At 39.1% G+C, this 26042-nt stretch overlaps 1 protein-coding gene across 1 annotated transcript in view; it reads left to right on the top strand.

Annotated features, from left to right (window-relative positions):
- The first annotated feature begins 303 nt into the window (after positions 1-303).
- GABRR3 (gamma-aminobutyric acid type A receptor subunit rho3) overlaps positions 304-26042 on the top strand; it is a 29920-nt gene continuing 4181 nt past the window's right edge. The window contains exons 1-6 of the mRNA XM_074572845.1: positions 304-431; positions 8735-8847; positions 18310-18377; positions 19540-19763; positions 22657-22739; positions 23595-23735. Coding sequence (XP_074428946.1) covers positions 304-431; positions 8735-8847; positions 18310-18377; positions 19540-19763; positions 22657-22739; positions 23595-23735 — 757 coding nt within the window. The remainder of the gene's footprint in view (positions 432-8734; positions 8848-18309; positions 18378-19539; positions 19764-22656; positions 22740-23594; positions 23736-26042) is intronic.

Below are 26042 nucleotides of genomic sequence, written 5' to 3'. Positions count from 1 at the left end.
AAGCAATGGATCAGACTGCAGCCTGGCCAAATAAATTGCTGTATCTACTACATTTCTAAAAGCAAGGTGCTTCTGGTTTGAAAGCAGATGCCGCAGGGATGTAGAGATGAAGAAATTTGCCAAAATATGAGGGGAACTCGGCGTGGACATCAGAACTGGGATGCCCTTATCTTCTGTCTTCAGTGATGCCTTGCTTCAGATGCATCCTTTGTGTGCTATGCTGTTTCTAAACAGTAAAAACACTAAAAATAAAAACTCAGCAAGGTGGATTGGTTGATCAGGTGCATTTCTCTTCTGGAAGAGATGGTCCTGGTCATGAAACTTCTGTTCCTCACCTGCCTGTGGCCAACAGCAGTGCTACACAGTTCTCAAAGTCAGCATCACCATCTTCATCATCGGCAGCAATTCTCATTCTTAAGAAAGCATAACAGGTAAGCAATATACTATCTCTGTCTATGTTCATCTGATAAACTTTATGCTGTCAGCAAGCTTCCAATGCACCCTTTTTGTTCACTGTCCTGTTTTGCCAGTTCCTGGATTAATAGTATGTATAGTATTGATAGGGTGTTCCCAAAACATAAATGATGAACTATTATTTAATTTTTGATAACCAGACATTTCATATTGTGATTTCATGAATGCTTCATATATATGCAGATATGTACACACTGACACCCACATCCACCTCTTTTAATTTGTGTGATACCAGGCTACTTTTGTGATACCAGACTACTATTGTGAGGTACCAGCTATTCTTGCCCTCTCACTCCCTTTGCAAGAAGCAGAAGTGCCTTCCAAAATTTTATGCCAATGGTATAAAGTGAATTCCATTACCAAACCAGCAGAATAGCTACACTATCAAGATACAGAAGACATTTTTATGACACTAGGTGAGGTGAATCTTATTTGTAGTGGTGACAGTGTGTTGGCTTTCTGGAATATACTTATGCTTTTAGACACTGAAGATGGTCTCTGTTCTTAGTCTTTCCAATAAAGTAGCTGGTTTAAAATGAATAATGATACAAAGGTTTTTACATGTAAGTTTCTGTGCAAAGTGTTAGTGCTTTTTCCGATAAATGCAATTTCACATCTGCCATGTCAGGTCTCTGAATGTGTTTCTAGATTAATCGAACAGTATGTGAACAGACCAATGACTGCCAGTGATAATCCAAGCAAAATCTTCCCGTTGTTGGGGGGCAGGAGAAATTGTAATAAGTAGCTCCATTTAAGGAAGGAGAAGAGATATGACTTCTGTCACATTTTCATGTCATGTACTTGACCCCGTATTAAAATGGGCAGGGGAGCTCATAGTTTATTCATGCAATATCACATATTGAAGAAAAGTGACATAAGTGGACTCCTCTCATGTGTTTAAGTTGTTTTTTCAAGTTATGTGCTTTGTAGCAGGTATACAGCTGTTTACCTTCCGTATCACATTTTATGTGATAATCCAGCAGTGACGTATCTCTGAATCACTACATGTCTTGATAAAATGACGGTTAAGCAATGCAAGGCAACAGAACGTATCCCAGTGACACAATGGAGGTGCCTGGAGATGCTATATTGCTCAGTACTTCTGGATTTCAATTCAAGGTCATAGCCAAAAACTATGGTCTAAGCCAAAAGCTCATGAAAAGAATGGCTCTTCATCAGACTGTTTCAAACTCACTGACAGTTTTGGAGTGAGTGCTGGTGCATGATTATTTGTAATAACAAAACAAAATAAAGAGAATTAGCCCTAATATCAACATCAGGTCTAATCCGGTGCTTTGCTAGTCTCAGGAAGCAGTTAAGAATCAAATGGAAACAGAATAAAATATCTTCTTATCGCTGTAGTGGTAAGGAAGGTCTATTTTAAGATCAGCTGATACTCTTTTGTCAGTGGTAAAAGGGAAGCATATGCTACTGTTGTTTGCATTTATCCTGTTCTGCAATAGCTGAGAGGAGTTGCTCCATCACTGACATAAAAAATCACAGAGCAGGAGAGAAGCCGGGTGGCGGAAGACAGCATATTTTGTGGCATCCTGCTGGACATTCTTTGATGACCTTTTGCCACAGGACAGCAGTAACAATACTAGCACAGTGTCCCCTCCATCTTCACAGATCTTTACTAATCTGTACAAATGGATACATACGGCAATGCTGTGAGACAGGCAGAAGTGTGTTACCAGAAAGGAAGAATAGGAACAAGCAGGAATGCCAGGACTGTGCCTTCTCAGCTGATGCTAACTGGTGTAGCAGTTTTCTTTACACAAGGCAATGTTTTGGCCTTCCATGTCTCTATGTCTTCATTTCCTAGGTCCTAGTGATTTGGAACTGGGAAGAATGCAGAATTGAAGCCACAGAAGATCCCAAAGTTTAACAGCTGCAAATCAGCTTTTCTGTGGGAAGGATCCAAATACATTTAATTTCTCTTTGTTTGATTCTCTATTTTTGATCTAAAGGCAGCATTATCCTCCAGTACGTTGCAACAGGGTCTGACTTTACACCAGCCTCTTTTTCTTTCTGGGGAAAACCTTTCAGCCAGCACTAGGGTTATTAGGGACACAGCTGACAGATGGCCTTGGTTATATGGGTGGCCTTTTAAAAAGAATCCCATGTGAAAATGTTACTTAACCTACAAGTTCCACTGTTTTAATAGAGTAACCCAATTCTCCCTCCAAAGCCATTTGTCTGCATTCTCTTGTAAAGAAGATTTTAAAGCATTAACCAAAAGTACATGAGAAAGAGATTATTCTCATGGTCCATTTCCTACAGCAAAGAACAAAACATTTTACTGTCAAAATATTAGAGTTTTTGACAGTACATGTTACTGATGTTACTGAACACTTAGAAATGAATTTTTATGTGTGAGACAGAGAATGTAAAATTTTGATTATTACATTTATCTGGGTTTCAAGATTTGATAAAGGTGTAAAAATGTTTAAGAGATCACTCTGTTTTATAACTCCACAGACTCTCCTGGGAATAAGATTGCCGTAACTTCTACCTTTTGGATACGTTGATTTGGTAGTAGCTAAAGTATCTTGGGGACATAGCACTGGAAAGAAGCTTATGGCTATTAAATCTAAGGTATTCTTTTCATAAAAGGGTCCTTCATCGTATTCTTTTCATAGACTTACCTAGTTTCATTTTGAATATGATGAGAATTTTTTTCCCCACTACACCCATTCTGCAGCAATAAAGGCAGTGTGGTATCTTAGATACTAAATTAGTGTAACTGAAATCCAAAACCTCTCCTAACTATCCTTCCTAAGACATGAGTATCAGATTTTTCAAAATCTGTCGCAATGAGGATGGTGCTGGAAATGTGTTTATATCTTCCTGAATACCCATAGGTGCTCCAGCCTTCCTCCAGTCTCCTACCAAGAATTTTTACCATATCATTAGTTATGCAGGGCATTAAAACAGCAGAACAGCCACACAGGATCTTACCAAAGGTCTATATAATATAGTGACATGTTTCTAACAAGCGCTGTAAGCACAAGTTTGGAAGAATAAGGACAGGGCAAACAAATAAGTTATTTCCCTCTAATATTCCCACCTGTATCCAGTCACCAGATTTCCCTCAGAGACTTCCTGTATTGGATGTAACTTCTGCAGATTTGGTGACCTTCAGTGGATTTCTTTTCCATTAACTTGTCCGATTCCTCCTTGAATAAGCGTACACTTTTGATAACCTGTTAAGTTAAAGACAACCAGATGGGATACTAACCACATCAGTCCCATGAATGCCACTGGTTATGGAACTGCACTGATGGTGTTATGTGGTTAAATGCTTTAACTAAAAACGATCCAAGTACCCTTGAGCGGACCTTTCACCTTTCATTCACTATTAAGTATTCAAGCTTAGGAGGAGCAGCTAAATTTGCCTTTAAAAGCCTGACACATATTTGTCCGTTGTTAAAGAATTTTGAATTAGTTGCTTTGGTTTGTAGGCAGTGACAACTGCTCTTTGAGAGCTCTGTCAGATACCAAGGCATCGAGCCATGAGTCCATATAACAGTATTGGGTAGTGAAGTGCCCAAAGAGTACATCTTACTTTTTTTCATCCAAAGAGCTAGTGCTTCCATTAACTTCCTATGTAAGTACCAGCAGGGGTGTCTTCCCTATGTGATCTGAAACACTTCAAGTGCTTTTTATGAACCTCTGTTGGAATTTAATTATAGATTACCATTTCATTTGCATAATGTAAAATGTTGCTTGGCATACAGCTGTGGAGAGCAGAGCTATTATAACTGGAAGCAGTAGTTTCTTGAGCATGTGCCTTGCTGAGACCAACAAATTCATATTTATCATTACCCAGATCTATGCCAATACCAAGCCATCTGTCAGAGTTCCCTTTATTACTACTACCCCAGGTAGGTAAAGAGAGATTTCCTTTCCTTAGGTACATGTATCCGCTGATACATGCATCTGCTAATGATTTCACAAAAATTTCTTCACCGAAAGAGTTATCAACATTGGAACAGGCTGCCCAGGGAAGTGGTTGAGTCACCATCCCTGGAGGTATTTAAAAGACATGTAGATGTGGTGCTTAGGGACATGGTGTAGTGGTGGTTTTGGCAGTGTTAGGTTAATGATTCGACTCAATGATCTGAAAGTTCTTTTCCAACCTAAACGATTCTATGATTCTATGTGGGCTTTTCCTCTGAAATGCCACAGCCTGACATCTGCCATACAATGAATGTGCAGAATCAATGACTGCATTTAGACTCCTAGATTATGGTGCACTGGCCAGAGCTGCGTGATAAAGACACCAGGGTGCCAGGCCACCGAAATATAATCTGTGTCTTTGCTGTGCTTCTATGAGAATGAAAAGTATGTCTTGACTGACCTCAGGAAGCTTTTCTGAGACCTAGGCTAGTTATATCTTTCTCTTCTGCTTTTTAATGGAATTGGTGCCATGGGAGGAGCACTCAAGAAAACATCTGCTGATGATTTCACAATGCTGTAGTGCTGATCAATAGTTAGATACGGGTCTAGGATTTCTTGGAGTAAACAAATACATACATGCAACTCTCTTTGAATCATCAGTTAAAAAACTGTAATGCTGCAGTGAGGACAATTTAATACTGTAACTCTTAGCCAAGAAGCAACATCTGGAGTCCAGATGCTGATGTTAACAAACATCTGCTGGAGAACACTTCTTAGCCTTGGGTGGGTGAAGCAGTCAGGAAGGAGAAAAAACGTGAAGCAGAAGTGTATTTTTTTAAATAATTTTAGAAATTTTTATGGAACTGTTCTAAGTTTGGTACCTTTACACATGCAATGTTACCAGTGTCCTTCATGGACATTAATTCCAAGTACCATGAGCATATATCTCTGCATGTAAGCCTGTTTTCCTTTACAATAAAAAAAATATATATTCTGCCAAAGGAAGGTACTGAAGAAAAGATGTAGCATGTTTGTAATGAACGTGCTATTCTGATCCCTGCAAGAATTGCCTAGCTTGAACAACCACTTTTGATAGCAGCTAGAAATAATTATAGATACTCCACCATTTGTATATAAAAAATCAGCTTGAAGAGGCTGTTCAAGTAAGCGGGCACAGAAGCTTTTCATATAGGCAGCATTTCTGTTTATTTTGTCGTTATCTAGGAAAACAGAAGGAATATCAAAATCCCATAACATCTCTTCTCAGGGGCTCATTAAGAAAAAAAATTCCTGCACTGGTGGCTTATGTTTTGCCTCTTGTGACTAGGGAAAGTCTTCCTCAGTAAAATACTTGCTTCTAGTAAGAAGCTGTAATAGATGTATCATAGTTTTAGCCTGCTTTTTCCAGTGAAATCATTGGAGCATCAAACAGGTATTTTCCTTCACATAGCCAATGACAAATAACCTAATGCTTCCAAACTGTATTAGCTGTGCCATGGGAGTCTGAACAGAATTCATCATTTTCTCTTATACGTGTTCCCAAGCAGCAGGATTTCCTCATATACCTATTGCAGAGCATTGCAGGTGTTCAGTTCTACTGCCCATTCTACTCTAATACAGGCTTGCTCTGTGGTGATTTTAATTTTCTGAAGCCTAGGTTTTCATTTTAGCATCCACATAATTTTCATACTTAGAAAACTAAAGTCTGTATTTGAAATGCCTGATGGGCATTCTGATTGCCATGATAATTTGGTTCAGACAACACTGCCAGAGACATTCAAGAAGACTAAGGTAAATTAATTGTTCAAGCCCAACAGTTCTGAATAGCCCAGCAGCCACCACCATTCCTGTAACATAGCATTTTTAAAAGTAATTTCTTGGGCTTGATTATTAAGAAAAAAAGGGGGAAACAAGAAAAAAAAAGTAAATACAGGTGCATACCTTATCCTAAGGTATTCCATACCTCATCTTAAGCAGTGCTTGACTACAGAGGAAACCTTCGGAACAAGATTTCTATCATTCAGTCTAAAGTAATAATTAGAGTTGCTGGCAACAGAGTCCCTGAGAATCACAGAAGGCATGAAAGAAATTATGTCTAGGGAGAGTCCCTTGGCTGTGGAAAAGCAGCTATATTTAAGTCATTCCTAGAGATATATGTCTAACCTATTCTTAAATAGCCCAAGCGAAAGGAGTCTCAAAACCTGCCCAAGCAATGTGTTCCCATGTTTCACTGTTCTCACCACGAGAAAGGTTTTCCTAAATGTGTACCACGGATCTCCCTTGTTGCCACTGCTTATCCTACTGGGGAGTGGACATGGAGCAAAGGGCCCTGTAAAAGCTCACGATGTGTTCTGAAGTCTGTGATGTGTTCCCTCAGTCTTCTTCCTCTAAATTTGACTACACAGGTTCTTACAATCTTCCCATGCCTTTCCTGAAATGGTGGCCCAAAACTAGGCATAATTCTGAAGCTGAGGTATGGCTAGTTCTCGTATTACTTGTGGCCAGCCGCTTAAAGCAGGACATGCAACAGGGATTGGAAACCTAAGGAGACACCATAGCATTTTCCTTATAGGAGAACCAAATAATGTAATGGATTCTTTCTAAAGCCTGTGTACCCCAGCTGCCAGATCTCACTGTCGATCTTGCCTGTGTTTTAACCCAATACCTTTGTGATATGGGCATGTACCAGACCCCTCTGCTGTCTGTGCCATGGTTTCTTTTTATAGGAATAACAGAAAAGGAGTCCGCGTAGTGATGGGCATCTGCTGTTCATTTTAAATGCAGGCCCAGCACATGAGATTTCCGTCTGGAGAGCTCGAGTCTATTCTTAGGCATGTGGATTTCCCAGTGGAGTTTGGGATGTTCTGTGAAGGGAAGAAAGTTAGCAACAGTCATCAGAAAGAAGTACAGAATTCATAGAATCATAGAATCTTCATGGTTGGAAAGGACCTTTGAGATCATCAAGTCCAACCATACACACACACACACAAAACCCCCTACAATCTCTGTCACTAGAGCATGCCCTGAAGTGCCAAATCTAGACGTTTCTTAAATACCTCTAGGGATGGTGACTCAACCACCTCCCTGGGCAGGCTGTTCCAGTGCCCGACCACTCTTTCAGTAAAGTAATTCTTCCTAATATCTAATCTAAACCTTCCCTGCCACAACTTCAGACCATTTCCTCTGGTGCTGTCATTATTCACTTGGGAGGAGAGGCCAACACCTACCTCTCTGCAACCTCCTTTCAGGTAGTTGTAGGGGGCAATGAGGCCTCCCCTCAGCCTCCTCTTCTCCAAGCTAAACATGCCCAGCTCCCTCAGCCTCTCCTCATATGACCTGGTCTCCAGACCCGTCACCAGCTTGGTAGCTCTCCTCTGGACATGCTCCAGCACTTCAGTGTCCCTCTTGTACAGTGAGGCCCAGAACTGAACACAGTACTCGAGGTGAGGCCTCACCAGTGCTGAGTACAGAGGCACGATCGCTTCCCTGCTCCTCATGGCGTCCTGCTTAGAGCACTGGTTCATCTGTGTTGCCTTGGTGCTGTGCAGAGGCTCAGTTATGCGTGGCATGGGGAAAAATGCAGAGACAGGACTCCTTATACAAAGAAATACTGCATGTCTGAGCAGCAAATAAGCGGATGAGCTAATGAGTAACTTGGCCAAATCTGAGTGATGTTTAAGAAGATCTCAAAAGACAAGTCCCTGGATCCAGGAACATCAGTTTCTCAGTCCTTCTGAAAAATTATTGACTCATTTGAGCTCCTAGGAAAAAAAAAAAGATTTATAATAAAAAGTATAATTGTCTCTGATATGGATAATGTATGAAATGGTTTAAAACTATGGATACATGATGTTATTTCCAAGTCTGAGTTGCAAGTGGTTATGTGAATAATAAGGTCAGGTTGGACAGGGCTCTGAGCAACCTCATGTAGTTGAAGATGTCCCTGCTTATGGCAGGGGGGTTGGACTAGACAACCTTTAAAGGTCCCTTCCAACCTGAACCATTCTATGATTCCATGATTCTATTTTTTTCAAATAGCTATAATCTCTTATATAATGATAGATACAATAGATACATATATCCCCCAACAATGTTGAGGGGAACAAAAGAGCTAGATGTTCCTCCTGGGACTTTTTATATATAGTTGGTGTTCCTCATGGACCTGGGCACCCTCATGCTTGATTTCCCTACCTTTTCCAATATATCCCTCTCCAACTTTATTAGCACATTTTTTTCCCTTATCATATCAAATTCAACTATCCAGTATTCTTGGGTCCCTGCTTCATTTAACTAGCACTCTGGGTGTCAGGCAGGAAAGAAATGAAGTTTCTTCTTTTTTTTTTTTTTTTAAATATAGCAAACGAGAAATTAAAATGAGGAAACTTGACAACACGAAAGTCCGGCCACTTAAATCTGAGCAGCTTCTTCGCATAGAGGACCATGACTTTGCGCTGAGACCTGGATTTGGAGGTAAGCAGCACATGCCTGTGCTCTGGTTAATAGTTTATGCTCTCTCTGGAAGTTTACTTAAACTCAGTATCACTTAAAATTGAATGACAGACTTAATTGCAGCTCACGTCTTTTGTTGTACTCCAGGAAATAAAAGAAAAGAAGTAGTACAGAAATATTTGAAGGCAAGGGACTTTTTTGTCTACATGAATAGTAGAAACTGTTCAAATTGTCTCCTTTTCTGAACTAATTAGAAAAAATATTATTATAATAAGATTCTTTGAGAACAGTAATTAAGGTATGCCTGTAAACTGCATAGTCTAGTAGCAATTAGCAAATTACTTAGTCATCAAATTTGTTTTGAGAGATTGAAATGAACCATCAATTCCTAAATCTGTTTGCTCTGTACAAAATTAAAAAACTACCCACAGGCCTTCAGTTTATTACCATGTTGTTTCTGTGTTGTTGGGCACTATGATGATTGGTTCTTCATTTAACTAAATTGCATGTGGATAAAGGGAGTATTCAATGGGATGTTCACAGTTTGGATTCAGTTTTGACTCTCCTTCATGGAAGGTAAAATGAGAAAGCTGCCTCACTAATAAGCTTTGTCTGAGCCTTTGCATCACCAGTTCCATGTTCATGATTCATGCAAATAGACCAAACTGCTCTGGATTATGAAGCCAAAATAAAATATATGAGGACCAAACATAAATCTGGGAGGCTAGCTGAAGTCTGTGGAGCTATTCTTGTTGACACCAGCTGCAGGGAGACCTGGAGTAAGAAGAGCCTCTCTGGATGCACTGGGAGAATATGAAAAGGTTTCTTGTTACCCTAGAAATTCTGTCTTGTCAGAGAGAAAAAATCTTGCCTGATTTTGAACAATAGTTGAGATACATCTGTTTCTTGAAAACAAAAGTTAGGATTACCACTTGCCTAATACCTGTCTAGTCTAATATCAGTTAGCCTGGACATCTTCTTGTTACCACCTGCTTTACCACACAAGGAATTTAAATTTTTGAGAGTGTCATCTCAGAAAGGAAGTAGCATTTCCATGAAAGCAAACAACAGTTTGGGATGTACTTTAGCGCTGGATCATCCCAGAAAGCAATACTTACGATGTACGTAAAAGCAGCTTTCAGAATATACCTTGTGATCTGGCAGTTTGTAATTTTCCACAGGCAGTGAGGATTTTTTTACACCCAGCAAATCTGTACCAGGCTTTTTCCCCTTGTCCTTTTATTTTCAGATGACTAGTCATAGAGCCCATTCAATTCCTATTGAAGCCAGCTGTAGTTTTTCCACTGACTTCATTGCACAGGCCTCTCAATCATCACATTGCCATGGGTATGATTTCAGCTCTACTCCTGTCTTTCAGAAATAGCTTTCAGCAGAAGAGCGCATCGGCTTTGCTTCTCTTCTACCATCCACATCCATAGTGGCATGGGAGGCACTTTTTTCAGTCAGATCCAATAGTTCACACACTCCCAAATTTTCAGAATTTACCCATGAATCTCTAACACTAAAACATAAAGCCATTAACATTTTTACAGCACACAGAGAAAAAAGTCTCAGCAAAATGAATGTCAATCCCAAATTTATACTCCATTATTCCTATCTTACCATTGATTTCAGTGATGTTACAGTAGTAAAGAATGATTTGTTTTTCACAAGAGGCGTGTTAGTAAGGCAGGAGCAGAGAGTTAGTACACAAGTGTGACCTCATCATAGGACAAAACTCACCAACTGAAACATCAATCTGAATAACAGATCCAGAATTATTGTATGACAGCAGAGACAGAGTATGGGTTTTGCTGAAGAACGCTGATGTTTAAGTGTGCAGCAGAAGGAAACTTAACTAGAGAATGTGAAATTAGAGATACCATTGCTACAGTCATTGCCACGGCAGTCATAACATAGCCCCGAACTGCATAAAGACTTACAACACTGTGGCTTTATGTATTTAAAGCAGGTGAATTTTGGGGTTTGTTTTTATCAAATCTAATGAAGCATTTCAGTACTGTGATTCATGAAGGTCTTGTATCTGTCACATGCCACAGTGCATGATTTATTCAGCTCAGCACAGTGCATCAATTCATAATACTGATGGGAGAAAAAAGAAACAGGTCAAAACAGCTGGGTGAAAAACATTTTAAAATTATTCTTTACCTTTAGAAGAAGGACAATTTTGCCCTCTCCTATACCCCATTGCAATTTTCTGGGTATGTCAGGGAGTTAGAATGACAGATTTTGTTAATCTGGCTCAACTATGCCCCTTACCCTGAGAAGGTCAATCATCCTTTGCCCAGTTTGGGAGAAAACACAGCTGGAAAATTCATGCTGTTATGAACAAGCTGGAGATCCGTCAGTTCAGGGAACTCTTAAATCTAAATCTGGCTTGTTTGATTTCATTTAGCCCCACACGTGCAAAGTAAATGAGGCAGACAACAGGACCCAGAGTTTTTAGTATTTATAATTAAGTAACAAAGGAAAAACAAAGAGAGCACATGCTGAATTTGGTTTGTGAACTGAGAGAACATGCACAGGAAAAAACCTGGGGGAAATGAATGTAGAATTGTTGGATACTGATGCTACCAGCTGCACTATTACTGGAAATAATTGTGACTTTGCTGACATGACTGGTTGGTTTCTCCTAAAAGTATATCATTGCTCTGTGGAGGTAAGAGATCCTTTTTTTTGACCAAATGGACACAACTCAACTCAGCTGTCATTTATGTGAGTGTATTTTGGCATTCTTCTGTTGATTGCAATGCCATTCCAGATGCACAATTAGAATTTGACTCTGACTGCTGATTTTAAAATTTAGTCCTGACATTGTCCATTTATTAACAGATTGGAGGTCAAAGTCTGAGGGGCATACTGTGTCAAGATGAAGCAAAATCGGCAAGCTGCTAGCAAGCTGTTTCTACATTTTTGTTAGAAATGCTACTTTGTCTGCAGTTCATTATACAGTGAAGTTGAGTGAAGCAAACCAATAATTCAGTACACCCAAACATTCTTTTAAAAATTGAGCTTATATTGTTACATTGCACTTATTCCCTAAGGCAGGCTCTTGGGTTGTTGTTTGGGGGGAGGGGGAGAAGAGGGTTGTGTTTTTTTTCCTTTCCTGGATTTTGTTGTTGTTGTTGTTGCCTTCTATGTAATGTCATGGTCCTCTTTTGTTTGGCAGTCTCCAATAGATGGACCCCCGCTGATGCAAACAAATGCGGACCAGCATAGTGATTTGAGTAATTCCACTAGACATTGAACTAGGAGCACAGATGTTTCCTTTGCTCCAACAGCTTTACCAACTGCATCAGTGAACACTGTAGGAATTATGTTTAGTCCTTGCTGATTCCAGAAGCACTGATAAAGGCCAGAATATGGGTATATGAGGCGTTCTGCAACGGTATAATAATGCTTGCCAGTTCTGGTAAGGTTGTCTGTCTGCATAGGTCCTACCAAAGGAAAAGGTCCTACCAAAGCAAAAAACCAACCTGTCAGTAGACTCCAAGTCAGATCTTTTCATGACTTATATATCTTTGTACTACTGTGGCCTGAAGTACTGATTTTTCAGTAGCCCACTAAATTGATAATCTGTGAGAAAATAGCTTAAGTTTGGACTGCAGAAAAAGTAAGACACTAAATTATGTTGCCAGCACTTTTTGGAATGGTCAAGACCGTGTTTTAAACTCAGTAAGAAAGGGTGAGCACAGGCCTATATCAGACAACGAAAAGAGACTTCTAGTAGCTCAGATCTGAGGGCCATGATGCAGGCTGCCTAAGCAGACAAAACTCTGTATGTTGAGAGAGTTGTTAGAGTGAATCCTTAGAAATACTTTAAAGTAACTTTCTTTTCTACTATACATCTATTTATCTATATCCTATTATTTGCTGAACTATCTTATTTCAAAACAATGTCAGAAGTCATTGGTGTGAGCTCTTGGTTTCCTGAGTTCTGTGTTCACTTACTAAAAATTAACATTGCCATTAAAAAAAATATCTTAGACTAGCATATAGAGGAGGTCATTCTTTTATTCCTCTGTGCCTTGGTTTTCCTGACAGTAAAGCCCTTCCATGCACTCTCTGAACTGTTTTGCAATCTAAAGATTATGGTACCACATGATCATTGTCATTGTGTACATGCAAATTCTGACTGTGTTTATATATATTGAAGAATGACAATTTTATTTTCCTTCTACATTGTGTCTTAAGGGCCTATCATCTCCTGTGCTAACAGTGTTTTAGTTAAAGAAGTCTTAAAAACGGTTATCTCTGCTTTGTCAACCAATATAGAGGATAAAAACATCAGCAAGTACTAGAAATGATGGAAAAGAATTTAGTAGCATTTATCTGGTCAAGAGGTAATAGTCTTTCTAGGCAGTTTGCATCCCAATCTGCAATTAAGCATAATCTTAATTCCAAATTTTCAGAGGATCAGAGATCCCATTAGGTCACTCCCCCTTACTCTTCCTCCCTCCTCAAGCTAAATTAGTAACACTTAAATTCATCTGAAGGTAAAAGGGGGGGAAAGGAAAGAAACTAGGGCCCAATGAATGTTCAAGAAATCCTGCAATTCTAATAGCTCTTTGCCACCAAGTTGTCTTTTCTGCACCACAGCCCTCCTTGAAAGGTGAGAAATATCTTCTCATGGTGGTGAAGACTCACTCTGATGAAAGGGGGATGGCTTTTTCTCATGTGTTACTGGAAGGAATAGCTGAGGTCCAGAACCAAAGGAAAATATTTTGGTAATTTGCAAGACCTCTAATAGGCTCCTTCTGGATTTTTTTCTCTCACATTGCTAATTCTTTGATTCCAAGAGTTGACTACTGCTAATACCAGTTCAACTTCATTTCTCACATAAATAAGAAAGAAACAAAACAGTAACAAGAATAAAAAACCTTTGCCAGAGGAAAGTAAATACATCCACATAGCTTTACTTCCCTGGGGCTTGTTTACTTTTCTATCTGGTTTTCTTCCTCTACAGGCCCACAAGCCTTTTTTAGAAGTACTGCTATAGACCTTAATCCTTCCCTGGTCTCTGTCTCCTCCTGGAAGCTTTCTGTAGACCTAGCTTTTTTTCCAGCGTACACTGTTACAAAGCGAACTGGGATACAGTGGGCAGTTTTTCTAAATTCAACATTTATCTTATGGAATTTCAGATGCAATACGTTGCATGTTCAAAGATCTATTACAAAAATACTATAGAATTCACTAAACCAGTCATTATTACTGTAGAAATTGATCCTAAAATGCTAAAAGGATATCTGTTTTATGTAATATCCCTTCTAAAAAGGGTATTATAGAATTTGCCTGCCATACTATCTATTAAAAAAATTCCATGCTCATCAAGGAATTCTTTTGCTATGTTTAAACCTTTAAAATAAAAGACTGGAAATGGTTTATGTGAAGGTAAACCCATCTGAAAACAATTCTGTTTTTTCTGCTGAGGAGTAATTATCTTGAAAATCTGTGGACACTCCATTGTGAAAATCACTAATCCCTCTAAAATAATGATTTGTAGCAACGCTCCAGAAGCAACTGAAGCTGCTCAATTTAATAACAAAATCCTCTCTGCCATCCCCAGTTTTGTCATACTGGGAAATAAAAACCACAGCTTTGCGATGGTTACTTTTTTTCAAAGTGAATTTGATGTTGTTGCCTGGTGGTCAGACAGAGATTGAAATTCTCAATATACTAGGGAGAAAGCTACGGTGCAGACTTAGGGGTAGACAAATCACTTCACTGTTGTGGCTGGTTTAGGATCCTTTCCAATGCTTATTGAAATGTTATTTTTTAAAAAACATCCAATTGTGGTAAAACAAATCCAAGTGATGAAAAAATTACAGTTCTCAGGAACCTGTTCCCAATAGTTAATTATTACTGTTTCTAGTGGAGTTGGCTTTCAATCACAGAAAGAAATGTTCCCAGAAAATGACAAAGCTCAGAAGGCCTAGACCAGAACAAGGCCAATATGTATTTTATGGGGTGGTGGTGTTAGTGAAAATATAAAAATGCTTTAGATTAGAAAAGTGATTAGAAAACAGCACACAACAGTGACTGAAGTCACATATATGTGCAGTGTTTAGTGTCTTTATCATTGACTTACATTTGTTGCCAAAGTAGAGTCAGAACAGGAAGAAAATATTCACAGCTGCTATGATCTGTCAGTAATAGGTCAGGGCCGGAGTCAAGGGATGTAGTTTAATAATTGTCTGTGGTGAAGGCTAGACTGAACAGCATTTTCTCATTAAGCAGCATGAGTATGGTCTTTGGCCTTTCACCAGATAGAGAATAGGAATCTCTTTTTAAGGAGTCTGTTTCACAGATCTAGCATTTCTACCTAATCAGGAACAAATTTCATTGTGACAGTTCCCTTTTTATTTAATTCATTTTAGAACCTTCCACTGTATTTCTCCTGGCCATAGCTTTTGATCTCTATTATGCTATTCACTGTCTCCACTGACTTACTTTTATAACAGTTCCCAACTTAGTGCAAGCTGGCCTTTCAAAGAATCAAGTGCCTCTGGGTGTATTTATGTATAACTGGCACTTCAGTTTGTGTGCACGTAACCAACATAATCATAAGCTGCCACTAATTTCTACTTCTGTGATCAGTTCCTTTATATCTGCCCAGACGAGGTGAATTATTGAATGAAATTGTGTCCACACTGGAATAGTGCTAGTTGGGGTAGGAAACTGTCTGTGATTTTTGCAAATCCTGAGAAAATATTAGGAGGGCCATCATCACACTTTGAGCTTCTGTTACTAAGAAAAACCTTTTCCTAAGTACACATGATATATGTATACTTAGAAAGACAGTCGTTCTATTCTGTGATATGATTTGTGGGTAGCTCCTTGCCTGTTTGAAGAATGTTGATGGTTGACATTTAACTTTATTTGATTTAGACTTGTCCTTGACTCAGAAACTGCTAATGCCGTTGTTTTATGAAGAGAGCTGCTCCCCTCTCCTCCCTTTCCAACCCCATAATTCTACATGATTAGGACTAAATCCACTGTTTTTAATATGCTAGTCATGCAAATCATCCCCCAAAGTTTTAGTAATACCAGTTAAGATCAAATGTGTGCTCAGGTATGAGCACTTCCAGTATATCCTACCATGCACCTCCGCCATAATCCCCAGAGTAACACTTTGGACCCACCTACAATACAGAGAAGTTGAAGCTTTGTGGTGGGTAAGGTTAGATAATATACAGTTCATCTGCCTATTTGCAGTCACTCTAAGCAACCCTGGTAACCAACAGGCATTTCCAAGCCACAAGCCACCTCACCCCAATTAGAAATCTAGAAACTGCCTATTACATTGCATGGACATGAAAGGGAGCCAAAGGCCATGAGGCCAGATTTCTATCCTCACTGCTGTTGGCATAGTCGTCAGCTTTAGTTCTGATCATGCTTCTGGGCTGCAGCGTCATCCTTCTACAGCTAACCTGCTCCCTGAGCCACCCTGCCTTGTGCACAGCTAGCTCAGGTGTCAGCTCTGCAATGTAGGCTTGTCCTGTTCCATCACACAAATGAGGAGCTTGATAGACAACACCTCATCTTTTTGCAGTGTTTGCATTTAAATGATGTGCGAATGCCACTTGTGAATGATGTTCCCGTTATATATAAATCCCACATTGACCTCTACTTAGGCAAAACCTGTCTTTAGTTTGAAAGACAGTTTAGATTTCAGTGGAATACTGACAGGATGACTCCACTCAGATTACAAACAGGCATTTTTGTACCAGCTCTTGGTACAAGTTGGTATTTAGCATAAAGTAAACTAGTTGTGTGGTGTGGTCGAAACAAAGACAAGAAGTGGTCAAAGCTGGTTTAGGAGAGGCATAAGAATTTTTATTGGTTTGTGTGAAGAATCCTGGCTGGATATATACATTGATACTCTTGTACGTCAGCCTCTAGGGCAGATGTCTCCTGCTGCCTGTATTCTCCAAAACAATCAGCATTTTCCCAAGTGCTGTCTAATGTTTTACTAATAAACTAATTGACTGAACTTTGTTGTCTGGAGTCCTGAATTTTCAGCTTTGGCCAACAGACTGAGCAATGCATTCCTCTCAGAGGGAGACATGATTTCTGAGCCAGAGAGCACAGGTCGCAAGGTCAAACCCTCCATTAAAAAATACAAGTCGAATCAAGAGATTACAGAGACAGATTTTAAAATACTTCAAAAATAGTTCAAGATCTCTACTGGTAAGAACTGAAGGCAGCTGTGTAATCCTCGAGGGCTGCTATTTTAAGGATAATTCCAAAAAGAGACACAGCATTGAGGCTGGTTATCAGGAGAGTGATATTTCGACTATTTTGACTTGACACTGATAAAAGGAAAAGACAAGAGAAAGAGACAGACAAGTTAAAAAAGCTGTTGCTATCTCCTGCTGTTCAGACTTCCTTGTACTCATGTTTTGTACCAGGTTATTTTAAATTTGTACTTTAAAAATATTTTAACTGACTATTTTTAACAAATGTAATTGGAACCTCATGTACAATAATTACTTTTGATTTTCATGCCAAATGCAGAATGTTCTTGGGGGGGGGGCAAAGTGTATACACATATATGCCTACATCTCTCTCATCTCCCTCCTCTGTAAGGAAGTACTTAGTTAATTGCTTTAGTGGAATGACTGGCTTTCTGAAAATTACACAGTTTCATAACCCATACAGAACTAGATCCTTCATTCTAGATATTGTACAGTGAAGAGACTGGAAATAATTTTATATTTTTGCTGTAATTTTTATTTGATTTTTAGTCATTTTATTGTAAAAATGCAAATATCATTTTATAGTTTGTTCGTTCAGATCCCATTGTTTTATAAACTCACAGCCTTTTTCAGTGGCATGGAAGAGTTGGGTAGTATACAAAATAAAGTCACCTAGTGCGGTATGGTATGTATTGTACTTGGTAATAAATTATGTACTAATAGACAACACTCCATCACAGAACATGCTTAGTATGTGTAAAGCTTTTCCTATATGAGGTAGTGAGCAAGTAATCCTTTTTCACAAATATCTATGCCAAACTTTAAATAGTTAAGTAAGTAAAGATAATTAGGAACCTAATAGATATTTTGTTTGTAAGTGTGGGAATAAGCATTGGAACTGGTAAGTAAGCTTTGCAATCTTTGATGTATTTGATATATTTGCTCAGCTTTTCCCTATGACAGTTCTAAATAGCACTCCAGGCAGTTCATTAGCTTTGGCACCACAAGGAAGCTGTCACTGCTGTCCAAACTGCACTGCCAATACAACTAGTCTGGCTGCAAAAAGATTTTGTACCTATTTTTACAGCTGTTTATCATTGGGGTTTACTTTGTTGCCATGGACTTTCTCATTCAGTGTACTAACGTGGACAGACCATACTAATTACTAGGATGGGGTGCTATCTGCACGTTGCTAGTATACAGTCTTGCCTTTAAAAATACGGATTTACACTCCTCATCACTCTTTCATTCTGTTACATTAAAGGGTCACCAATACCTGTGGGCATTGATGTGCAGGTAGAAAGCATTGACAGCATATCTGAAGTTGACATGGTAAGTTGGATAGTAGAACTGGAATAAAGAATTTGAGCCAAAATGCAGGGTGTCAGAAACATCTAGCTGGATGATACAGAATAATACAGTTAAAGAAAGCAAACCCTTAAAGAGCACAACCTTGCCTGGAAGCATTGCGAGTCATCCTCATTGAAGCTAGCGATTGTTATATAAGAGCACATGTTGAATTTCTCCCTGGGCAAGAGGAACAGATCAGAGTGGACAGTGCTCTGATTGGCTTCCACGTGAGCTCTTAGTGCTCTGCACATCAGATGATGAGGCTTCGTGTCCTTTGCTTCGTGTCCTTTGCTTCCTTTGCTTATGCAGATCTGAATATTCCTACCATTTCTGGCATGTGGAGCTGTGGTCGTAACAAACGGAAATGGGAAAATCAGTTCCAGGAATGGTCCTAGGAAGGAGACACCCTCACTGCAATCAAGGACCTGTAGCACTGGGATGCAGGCTGTTCATTCCTCAGCCAAAATTGTCACAAATAATGCCACCCAGACATTAGTGCCAAGTTGGTCCGTCCTAGAATAGCAGGGCATGTTAACTTTGCGAAGAGATTTCATTTACAATATCTTTTCACAGTGAGTGTAGCTCTAGTCGTAGCATTGAGTTTGCAATGGGATCCGTCAATATGAGCCCCTGCATTCCTTTGCAAACCTACCGAAATCATAAAATCATATTACAGGAGCATAAAATCATATTACAGGGGAAGACCTAAGTATCTTTCCAGTGTTCTTATCAGAAGTAATTGTTCTACTGAGATAAATGATGTCTGCCTAATAAAGCAAAAGTTATATAGGTGAGCACAGAGCAGTCAGCCCTTTCCATTTGCCTTTGGTTGGTTTTAAAGTCTCTTTTTCACTTTACTGATGGCCCAATCCAGCAGATCACTGAAATCTGTAAAAGTTATATCCAAGTATAAATGAAGTATGAACCTCAGACATCAGTGACGAGGCAAACAGCCAGGATCTCAAAGGTAGTTCCAATCTATATTTAAAATCATTGAGTGGCATTTGATTCCTCTCTTTGAGGATCCTCCAGATGATGTCCAGAGAAGAAATTGATCCTTTACATGAATTGATTACTTTGAGCTGTTTTTTATTGTATGTGACTAAAACAAGCATTGTCTTCTTTTGTTTTTAATTAAACAAAGGACTTCACAATGACATTATATCTCAGACATTACTGGAAGGATGAGAGACTTTCATTTCGTAGTAACAAAAATAAAAGTATGACTTTTGATGGAAGACTGATAAAAAAGATCTGGGTACCTGATGTATTTTTTGTACACTCCAAAAGATCTTTCATCCATGATACAACTGTGGAAAATGTCATGCTCCGAGTATACCCTGATGGCAACGTACTCTTCAGTCTACGGTAAGAACAATACTCTTTTATAAGAAAATACAAGACTGCAATTGTAGACCAATAGTCTGTACCATGAGAAACTACTGTAAATACATGCAGTTAAGATTCTGATACCAGACTGCCATTCATCCCCTGGCATCAGATACTGGGAACTGGAGACCGGTGTACGAGTGTGAAAATAAATTTAGGATCGATAACATATAAATGACATATTTTTCTATCAAGTACATATTGCTTCCTATCACAGGATAATGGCAGTTGTTTCATCTGTTGTAAATAGTGCTGAAGTGTATCAAGTGTTAATTCATTGCCAATGGTTTTAGCAATATTGCAGTAGTTTTACTGTTGAGTACAGTAAACCCAAAAATTATTAGCAAAGAACAAATGTGGGGTTTTTTTCCCCTGAATCTTTTAAAACTGTCTGTCTCAGCTATTTTCACCCTGGGATACCTGTAAACATACCATTGATATTCATCAAGGCTCCAGATAGGCACAGAGAGCAGATTATCAGTGCTGATACCAGCAGTGTTAGACATGTTGTGTGACTACAATGAACTGGAAAGTGAAACAGCAGTTCCAGGACTGGAACAGCAAGGTCATTAAATGTGTCTCCCTTATATCTATATGTTACTTCTTTTCTTTATGAAGCAGATTTGGATGATGTGGCAGAAATAGTTTTAATGGAGGAATTTTCCCCCCAGGGTAAAGGCCCTGAGGCCTGTGCATTGCAGAAATCACAGTTCTCCAGTTCATTACTAATTAGGCTGTGCACAGAGGTGATATTTCATCTATCTTGGATAGTTTGAAGATTTATGCAAACACCTGAGATTTTGCTTATGTAATAATTATTCCAACAAGTAACGAATTTATCTATCCTCTCATGAAGACATGCAGAAACCCTCACAACAACAGCTGTACACCACTTTAAAATAGTGTATGTTCAAGAATCACACTGACCAGGTAGAAACAATGAGGTGAAGTATGCATTTTATTGCTATATTCATTTCCATGCTTCAGGAGAAAGGGAGAGGGATTAGAGGAGCTACACTACTATACTAAGGCTTACGGCAGTGGCTCTCAATGTGAGGGGTTATGACATATATTCAGCTGAGGGAAGGAAGAATAGTGAAGAGACAGAAGATGGGCAAACACATTCTGTCAGCTTGCTGGAGGGGTAGAGAGTCATCAAGATTAACAGTAAGAAACTGTGCACAAATAGTAACAAACCAAAGGGAGCACGTGATGGGAAGGACAGAAATGGAGAGAAAGGAAAAAGTGACTTGGGAGGGAAGGAAAAGGAGGAAGTAGACCTGAAGGACAGCCACAGTGTGAATCCATTTGCTACGTTCTGCTCATTGCTCAGGATCCCCTTCATGACGGGATCCTGTGCCCTGTGTCCTGCGTTACATTTGCAAGCTGGTGCTCTACTTTTCTTCCTTGCCCTCGTCCTCTCTGCTCCCACAGTTATCTTTCCCTAACCCTGCATTACCAGATGGTGCATACCGGGTGACTCCTCCTTGTTCTGACACGTGAGCTTGCAGCCAGCCTCACCTTCCTGTGCCAGTGAACAGCAAAGCCCCAAAGTCCCTGCCAAACCTGTGGATTTCTTTCCAGACATAAGCAGGAAGGGCAGGTGTCCTGTCCTCTTCCTTTCCTCCTCTGTCAGTTCTTATCAAACTGAGAGGCAGGAAAAGGGTTGACCTAAACTCTTTAAAACCTTGGTGAACCAAGGTTTTAAAATTATTAAGGTGAAACAATGTGTTTCTAGCCTGAGTGGTGTTAATTCTTATGGTCCTAAAGAATCTGATGCTCATTGAAACACCCTTTTTGTATTGCCAGTTTTACATGCAGTGAGTAGGTTATATTGCAAATACTTATGTGCAAGAAATCTGCATATTCCACAATTCTTCTTCATTGCCTAGCACCCAGGATTTTATTGAAGCAAAGTGCGACAAAAATCCAGATTTGTTGCTAAAATAGTTGTTCCTCTGATCCTTTAGTCAATAGCTAAAAGACAGAAACAACACCCATACTTGGAAGTCTTATGCATGATTTTAAAGATGTGCCACTCTTACAATCTCATTTCAAGTCAGTAAAATCTTGCACTTGTACAAATTCAGCTACAGTGTGATTACTAATCACAAATTTTCAAAGATCACTTACATACCCAGTATATCCCTTATAACATAAATCCCTAGGATTTAAGTAGGATTCAGTTTTGGAAAAACTGAAAAATCAAACAAAAACATCAAATAACATGCAAGCCGTGACAAGAAAGGGAAATTTGCCAATATTTACCTTATTGGTTGAAATGTCAAAGGACATTTATCTTCTAAACATCTGTGAAAAAGCAGGTGGAACGCAAAACAATGTTTTTACCTAGTTTTCCTTAAGCTTTTTAAGGTACAAGGCATTTCCATGGGGTTGAAGAGGAGAGTAGGCTTCCAGAAATTGCAGCTTATCTTTTTATGCAATTAAATATTATAATCATTCTTGCTGGGACAGTCGCACTTGGAAGAATATTTGCTCTAATCTGTAATACTATCTACTTCAATCTATGAGAAATCCAGTCAAGAAATGTGAACTCCCCTTGTTAATTTTCATAAGTGTAAACCTTCAAAGCAAAACGTGTGAAAGGCTAATGAAGGATCAGGCCAGTAAAACATTTAAAAATCAAAGGTAATGTACTTAATAAGAAAGACTATGTTTAAAAAATATGTTCTCTCACTGATTTAGTTTAATCTCACTATCTTCAACCAATTTTAGAAGCACCTAAAAAAAGTAGAAAAACTCAATCATTAGGATTCTAAACAGTAGATTGGTTGGGGATCTCACTAAAATATCTGCACAGCTCTAAGAAAGTGTGAAATTTTTCATTGAATTTCTGTTTTCCTTTCTGCAGAATAACAGTTTCTGCTATGTGTTTCATGGATTTCAGTAGGTTTCCTCTGGACACTCAGAACTGTTCTTTAGAACTGGAAAGCTGTAAGTTTAATTCATACCTGTTCCTCACATGTGTCTTCTTACCAGCACTCCACCTTGTTCGTAATATCTTTTTCACTTATTTTGATGTGTGACCTGAACCCTTCAACCCGTACATATTAAACTGTGGACAGTTTGTGATCTTTCCACAATTCAGTGAGCTTTGGGAAGACAGAAAAACTATGATGCACTCTGCTTTGTTTTGACGGGGTTGATATTCCAAGGCTTAAATCTAAAAATGTTCCCTCTGTCAAAAATTGGGCTTTTTTCTGAGAAAAAAAGTGCATGTTAAAAGTAAAATAAGATGTCAATATTTGACCTCATGGAAAAATAAAAATGAGTGCTTGTGTTACTGTGAAATGTCTGCTTTCTCACCCCTGACTTGGTTATCTGTAGTAAGCTGTAGAGCTGGACAACAAAACCTTCCGGACAACAAAATGTTCTGTTCTGCACAGCCTTTTGATATCTCAAAATTTATTCTTATTTGGATTATAAGTAAAACTAGGATGCTGGTTTGTTGTTTAGTCTTGGAAGAGAGAACAGATCCCCATCATTCGGGCAATCTGCTCAGTGTGGCAGCTCCAGAGCTCCAACCCTATGTGCCTTGTGACCCTGAGCATGCCAGTGTCCCCCATCTGTTAGGTAAGCTGCTGGCAGGGCACAGGACTGGGCTCTGCTTGGAACAAGGTGGAATATGGTCTTTGCATATTTTTCCATGTTCACCACTGGCAAGTTGCTGTGAAAAAAATATTTCTTTATGGTTTTCCCAGTTTGTTTGAGGGGTCTTTTATCCCTAAGAAAAGAAAACAGAAGCATTATTGCAGCAGAAGAGGTGATTTAGTTTTTACTTTCTCATAGATGCATACAATGAAGATGATCTGATGCTATACTGGAAACATGGAAACAAGTCCCTGAGCACAGATGAGCACATCTCCCTCTCCCAGTTTTTCATCGAAGAATTCAGTGCTTCCAGTGGACTAGCTTTTTACAGCAGTACTGGTATAGTAAGCCCCTATCGTTAGAAGAGAGAAACACAGTCATGCAAAATGTCTTTCACATTCAAATTCGTTGCTAATAAATGACTGTTACTGCTGAGAGATCTCAGTTAAAATGAGGTCCATCACTCACACTGGTCTGTCGGCCTAGGCCCTCGGTTCTCTTTACATTACCAATGTAATATTTTCTTGATATTAGAAGAAGACACCATAATAATACTTGTAACTTAACATCCAACAATAAGAACCTGAAAAAAAAAGCACAACAAACAGATGCTGTTGTGAGCTCTGGCAAAATCGTCGTGCTTCTCTGAAAGCCATTGGGGTATTGGGTTTACAGGAATCTTTGGGTCCTTGTTATATAGAAAACCTTGAAAATGCAAACACTAAAGTGTCAAATACTAGAAAGCAAACAAGAGGAACCTCAGTGTGTTTTATTGTCTAAAATCTCCTCATTTTTGGAGCTGTAAAATGTCATTAAAAGCCTACTAACAATAAGATTTCCACATGAGAGCATTTATAAACTACTGAGGTCTAATTCATGGTTTGCTTAATGTTCCATGTTTATATATATAGTTGCAGAAAAAAAATCCCTTTATGTCAGTGTGCTGCATTGTTTAAATACAGATCTCTGCCCCAGACAGGTTTTTATTTCTCCCTATAGATCTTGAACTATACTTTCTGGCAAACTCCATAAGGCTTTAGGAGTTTATTATGGTCTTGATTTCATGCAAGGTGGGTTTTATTTTCTTTGTATTTGCACATACAATTATAAATTTTGAATTGCTTCTCTATGTAAGTAGTCTAACCATATGTTTTTAACCAGATAAAGTAGTATGCTTGTTACCCTACTTTCCAGTCTGAGTCAGTTCACTTCAGTGTCGATATTGCCCTTTATATCAAGGCAGATAAATAAAATAGAAATTATTCCGTATAATATGATAAAATGCATAACACTTTGGGAAAAACACCTTTAAGACATACAGGAAAGCTTCTTTTTGCATTTGAAAAAGAGCGATTCAAGTTTGAGGTGACTGATATTGAATGCAGAAATTCCAGTTTAAATTATGATGCCGACTAGGGAGTGAGGAATTCACAGCTTAATCAGGTTCTTCATCCTTATCTTTTGCTTGTGTATGAGCTAAGAACAGAGCTCCAGCTTCTAAGAGCCACTGTCGTGTGAGAAGAGGGGAAGTGATACCTTACCATCATAACTGTGCCTTGCTGAGAGTTACGTCAAATTTGTCCGTGTTGCAAGAAGGAGACTGGGATGTTTTCCATCATACTGCTATCACTGTGTGTTGAAACTGGGTTCCAGGAACTCAGCTGGCTTCTTTCTGCCTTGCTGTTCTCATCAAAAACACTCATGCAAGCAAATACAGCCTTCTGCACAACAGTGCAACCTCATGTCACCCCTGTACCCAGGCCTTTGCAGCACCTTTGACTTCGCAAAGTGTAACTGCTTAACGCTTACATGCAGATAGATGTTTTGATGATGAGCTTACTCGGCAGGGTAAAGGTGAAAGGAAAGATGTTTTTTAAGTCGCAGGGACCACTGGGAAGTATCTGAATAATGTGTGTACAATATGCATTAATTAGAATGCTGCCCTTTGTGGGTATACACTTTTCTTTGGCTTTGAGGTTTTGTTTCAGTCAGGCGGTTCCACTTTCTCACGTTCTTTTATTTTGCTTCTTGTTGGAAGAAAATGATTATACACAGCCCCAGCCCCCTGAAGTAATAGTGGGGAACAATCAGCACAACTCAAATGGGAGTCATCTCCCCCTGAAGAATCTCAGGCAAAAAATGGACAAAAATACTGCTCACGAAGCAGGCTTCTGCATTTTAAGTTCTGCATATCCTTTCCTGTGAATCTCAGTGACCTACACATGCGTAGCATTTAGGCTTTTGGAGTTCCCTGGCCTCCAAAGGAGCAACAATTTCAATGCATTTTTGAGGTAATAATTTTAAAATCAAAACCCTTCTCCACAACTGAAAACACATAGAGCATGTTTAATATTAGATGGGATTATTGTTGAGATACTCTTTTTTTATGAAGTCGCTCTTCATGACGGCATGACTGCTCCAACACAGGCTCATTGATGTCTCTATTTGTACTGGACAGGCAGATGTTGCGCAGCTGGCCACTTTTGTCTTCTTTTCACCTCACTATAAACTGATTTACCTCCCATCGCGGGAGATGTAGCACACACGCTTTGCTGCACAGACAGAGCATGCCCCAAAATTCACTAGATGGCACCCTTTCCTCTAAAGTCAACGCTGGGCAGTCAAACCGGCCTGACCGTAGGAAAA

This window comes from Larus michahellis, chromosome 1, assembly GCF_964199755.1.
Source record: "Larus michahellis chromosome 1, bLarMic1.1, whole genome shotgun sequence".
NCBI lineage: Eukaryota > Metazoa > Chordata > Aves > Charadriiformes > Laridae > Larus > Larus michahellis.
The sequence above is the reverse complement of the archived record's forward strand: the minus strand, read 5'-3'. Positions and strand labels throughout refer to the sequence as shown.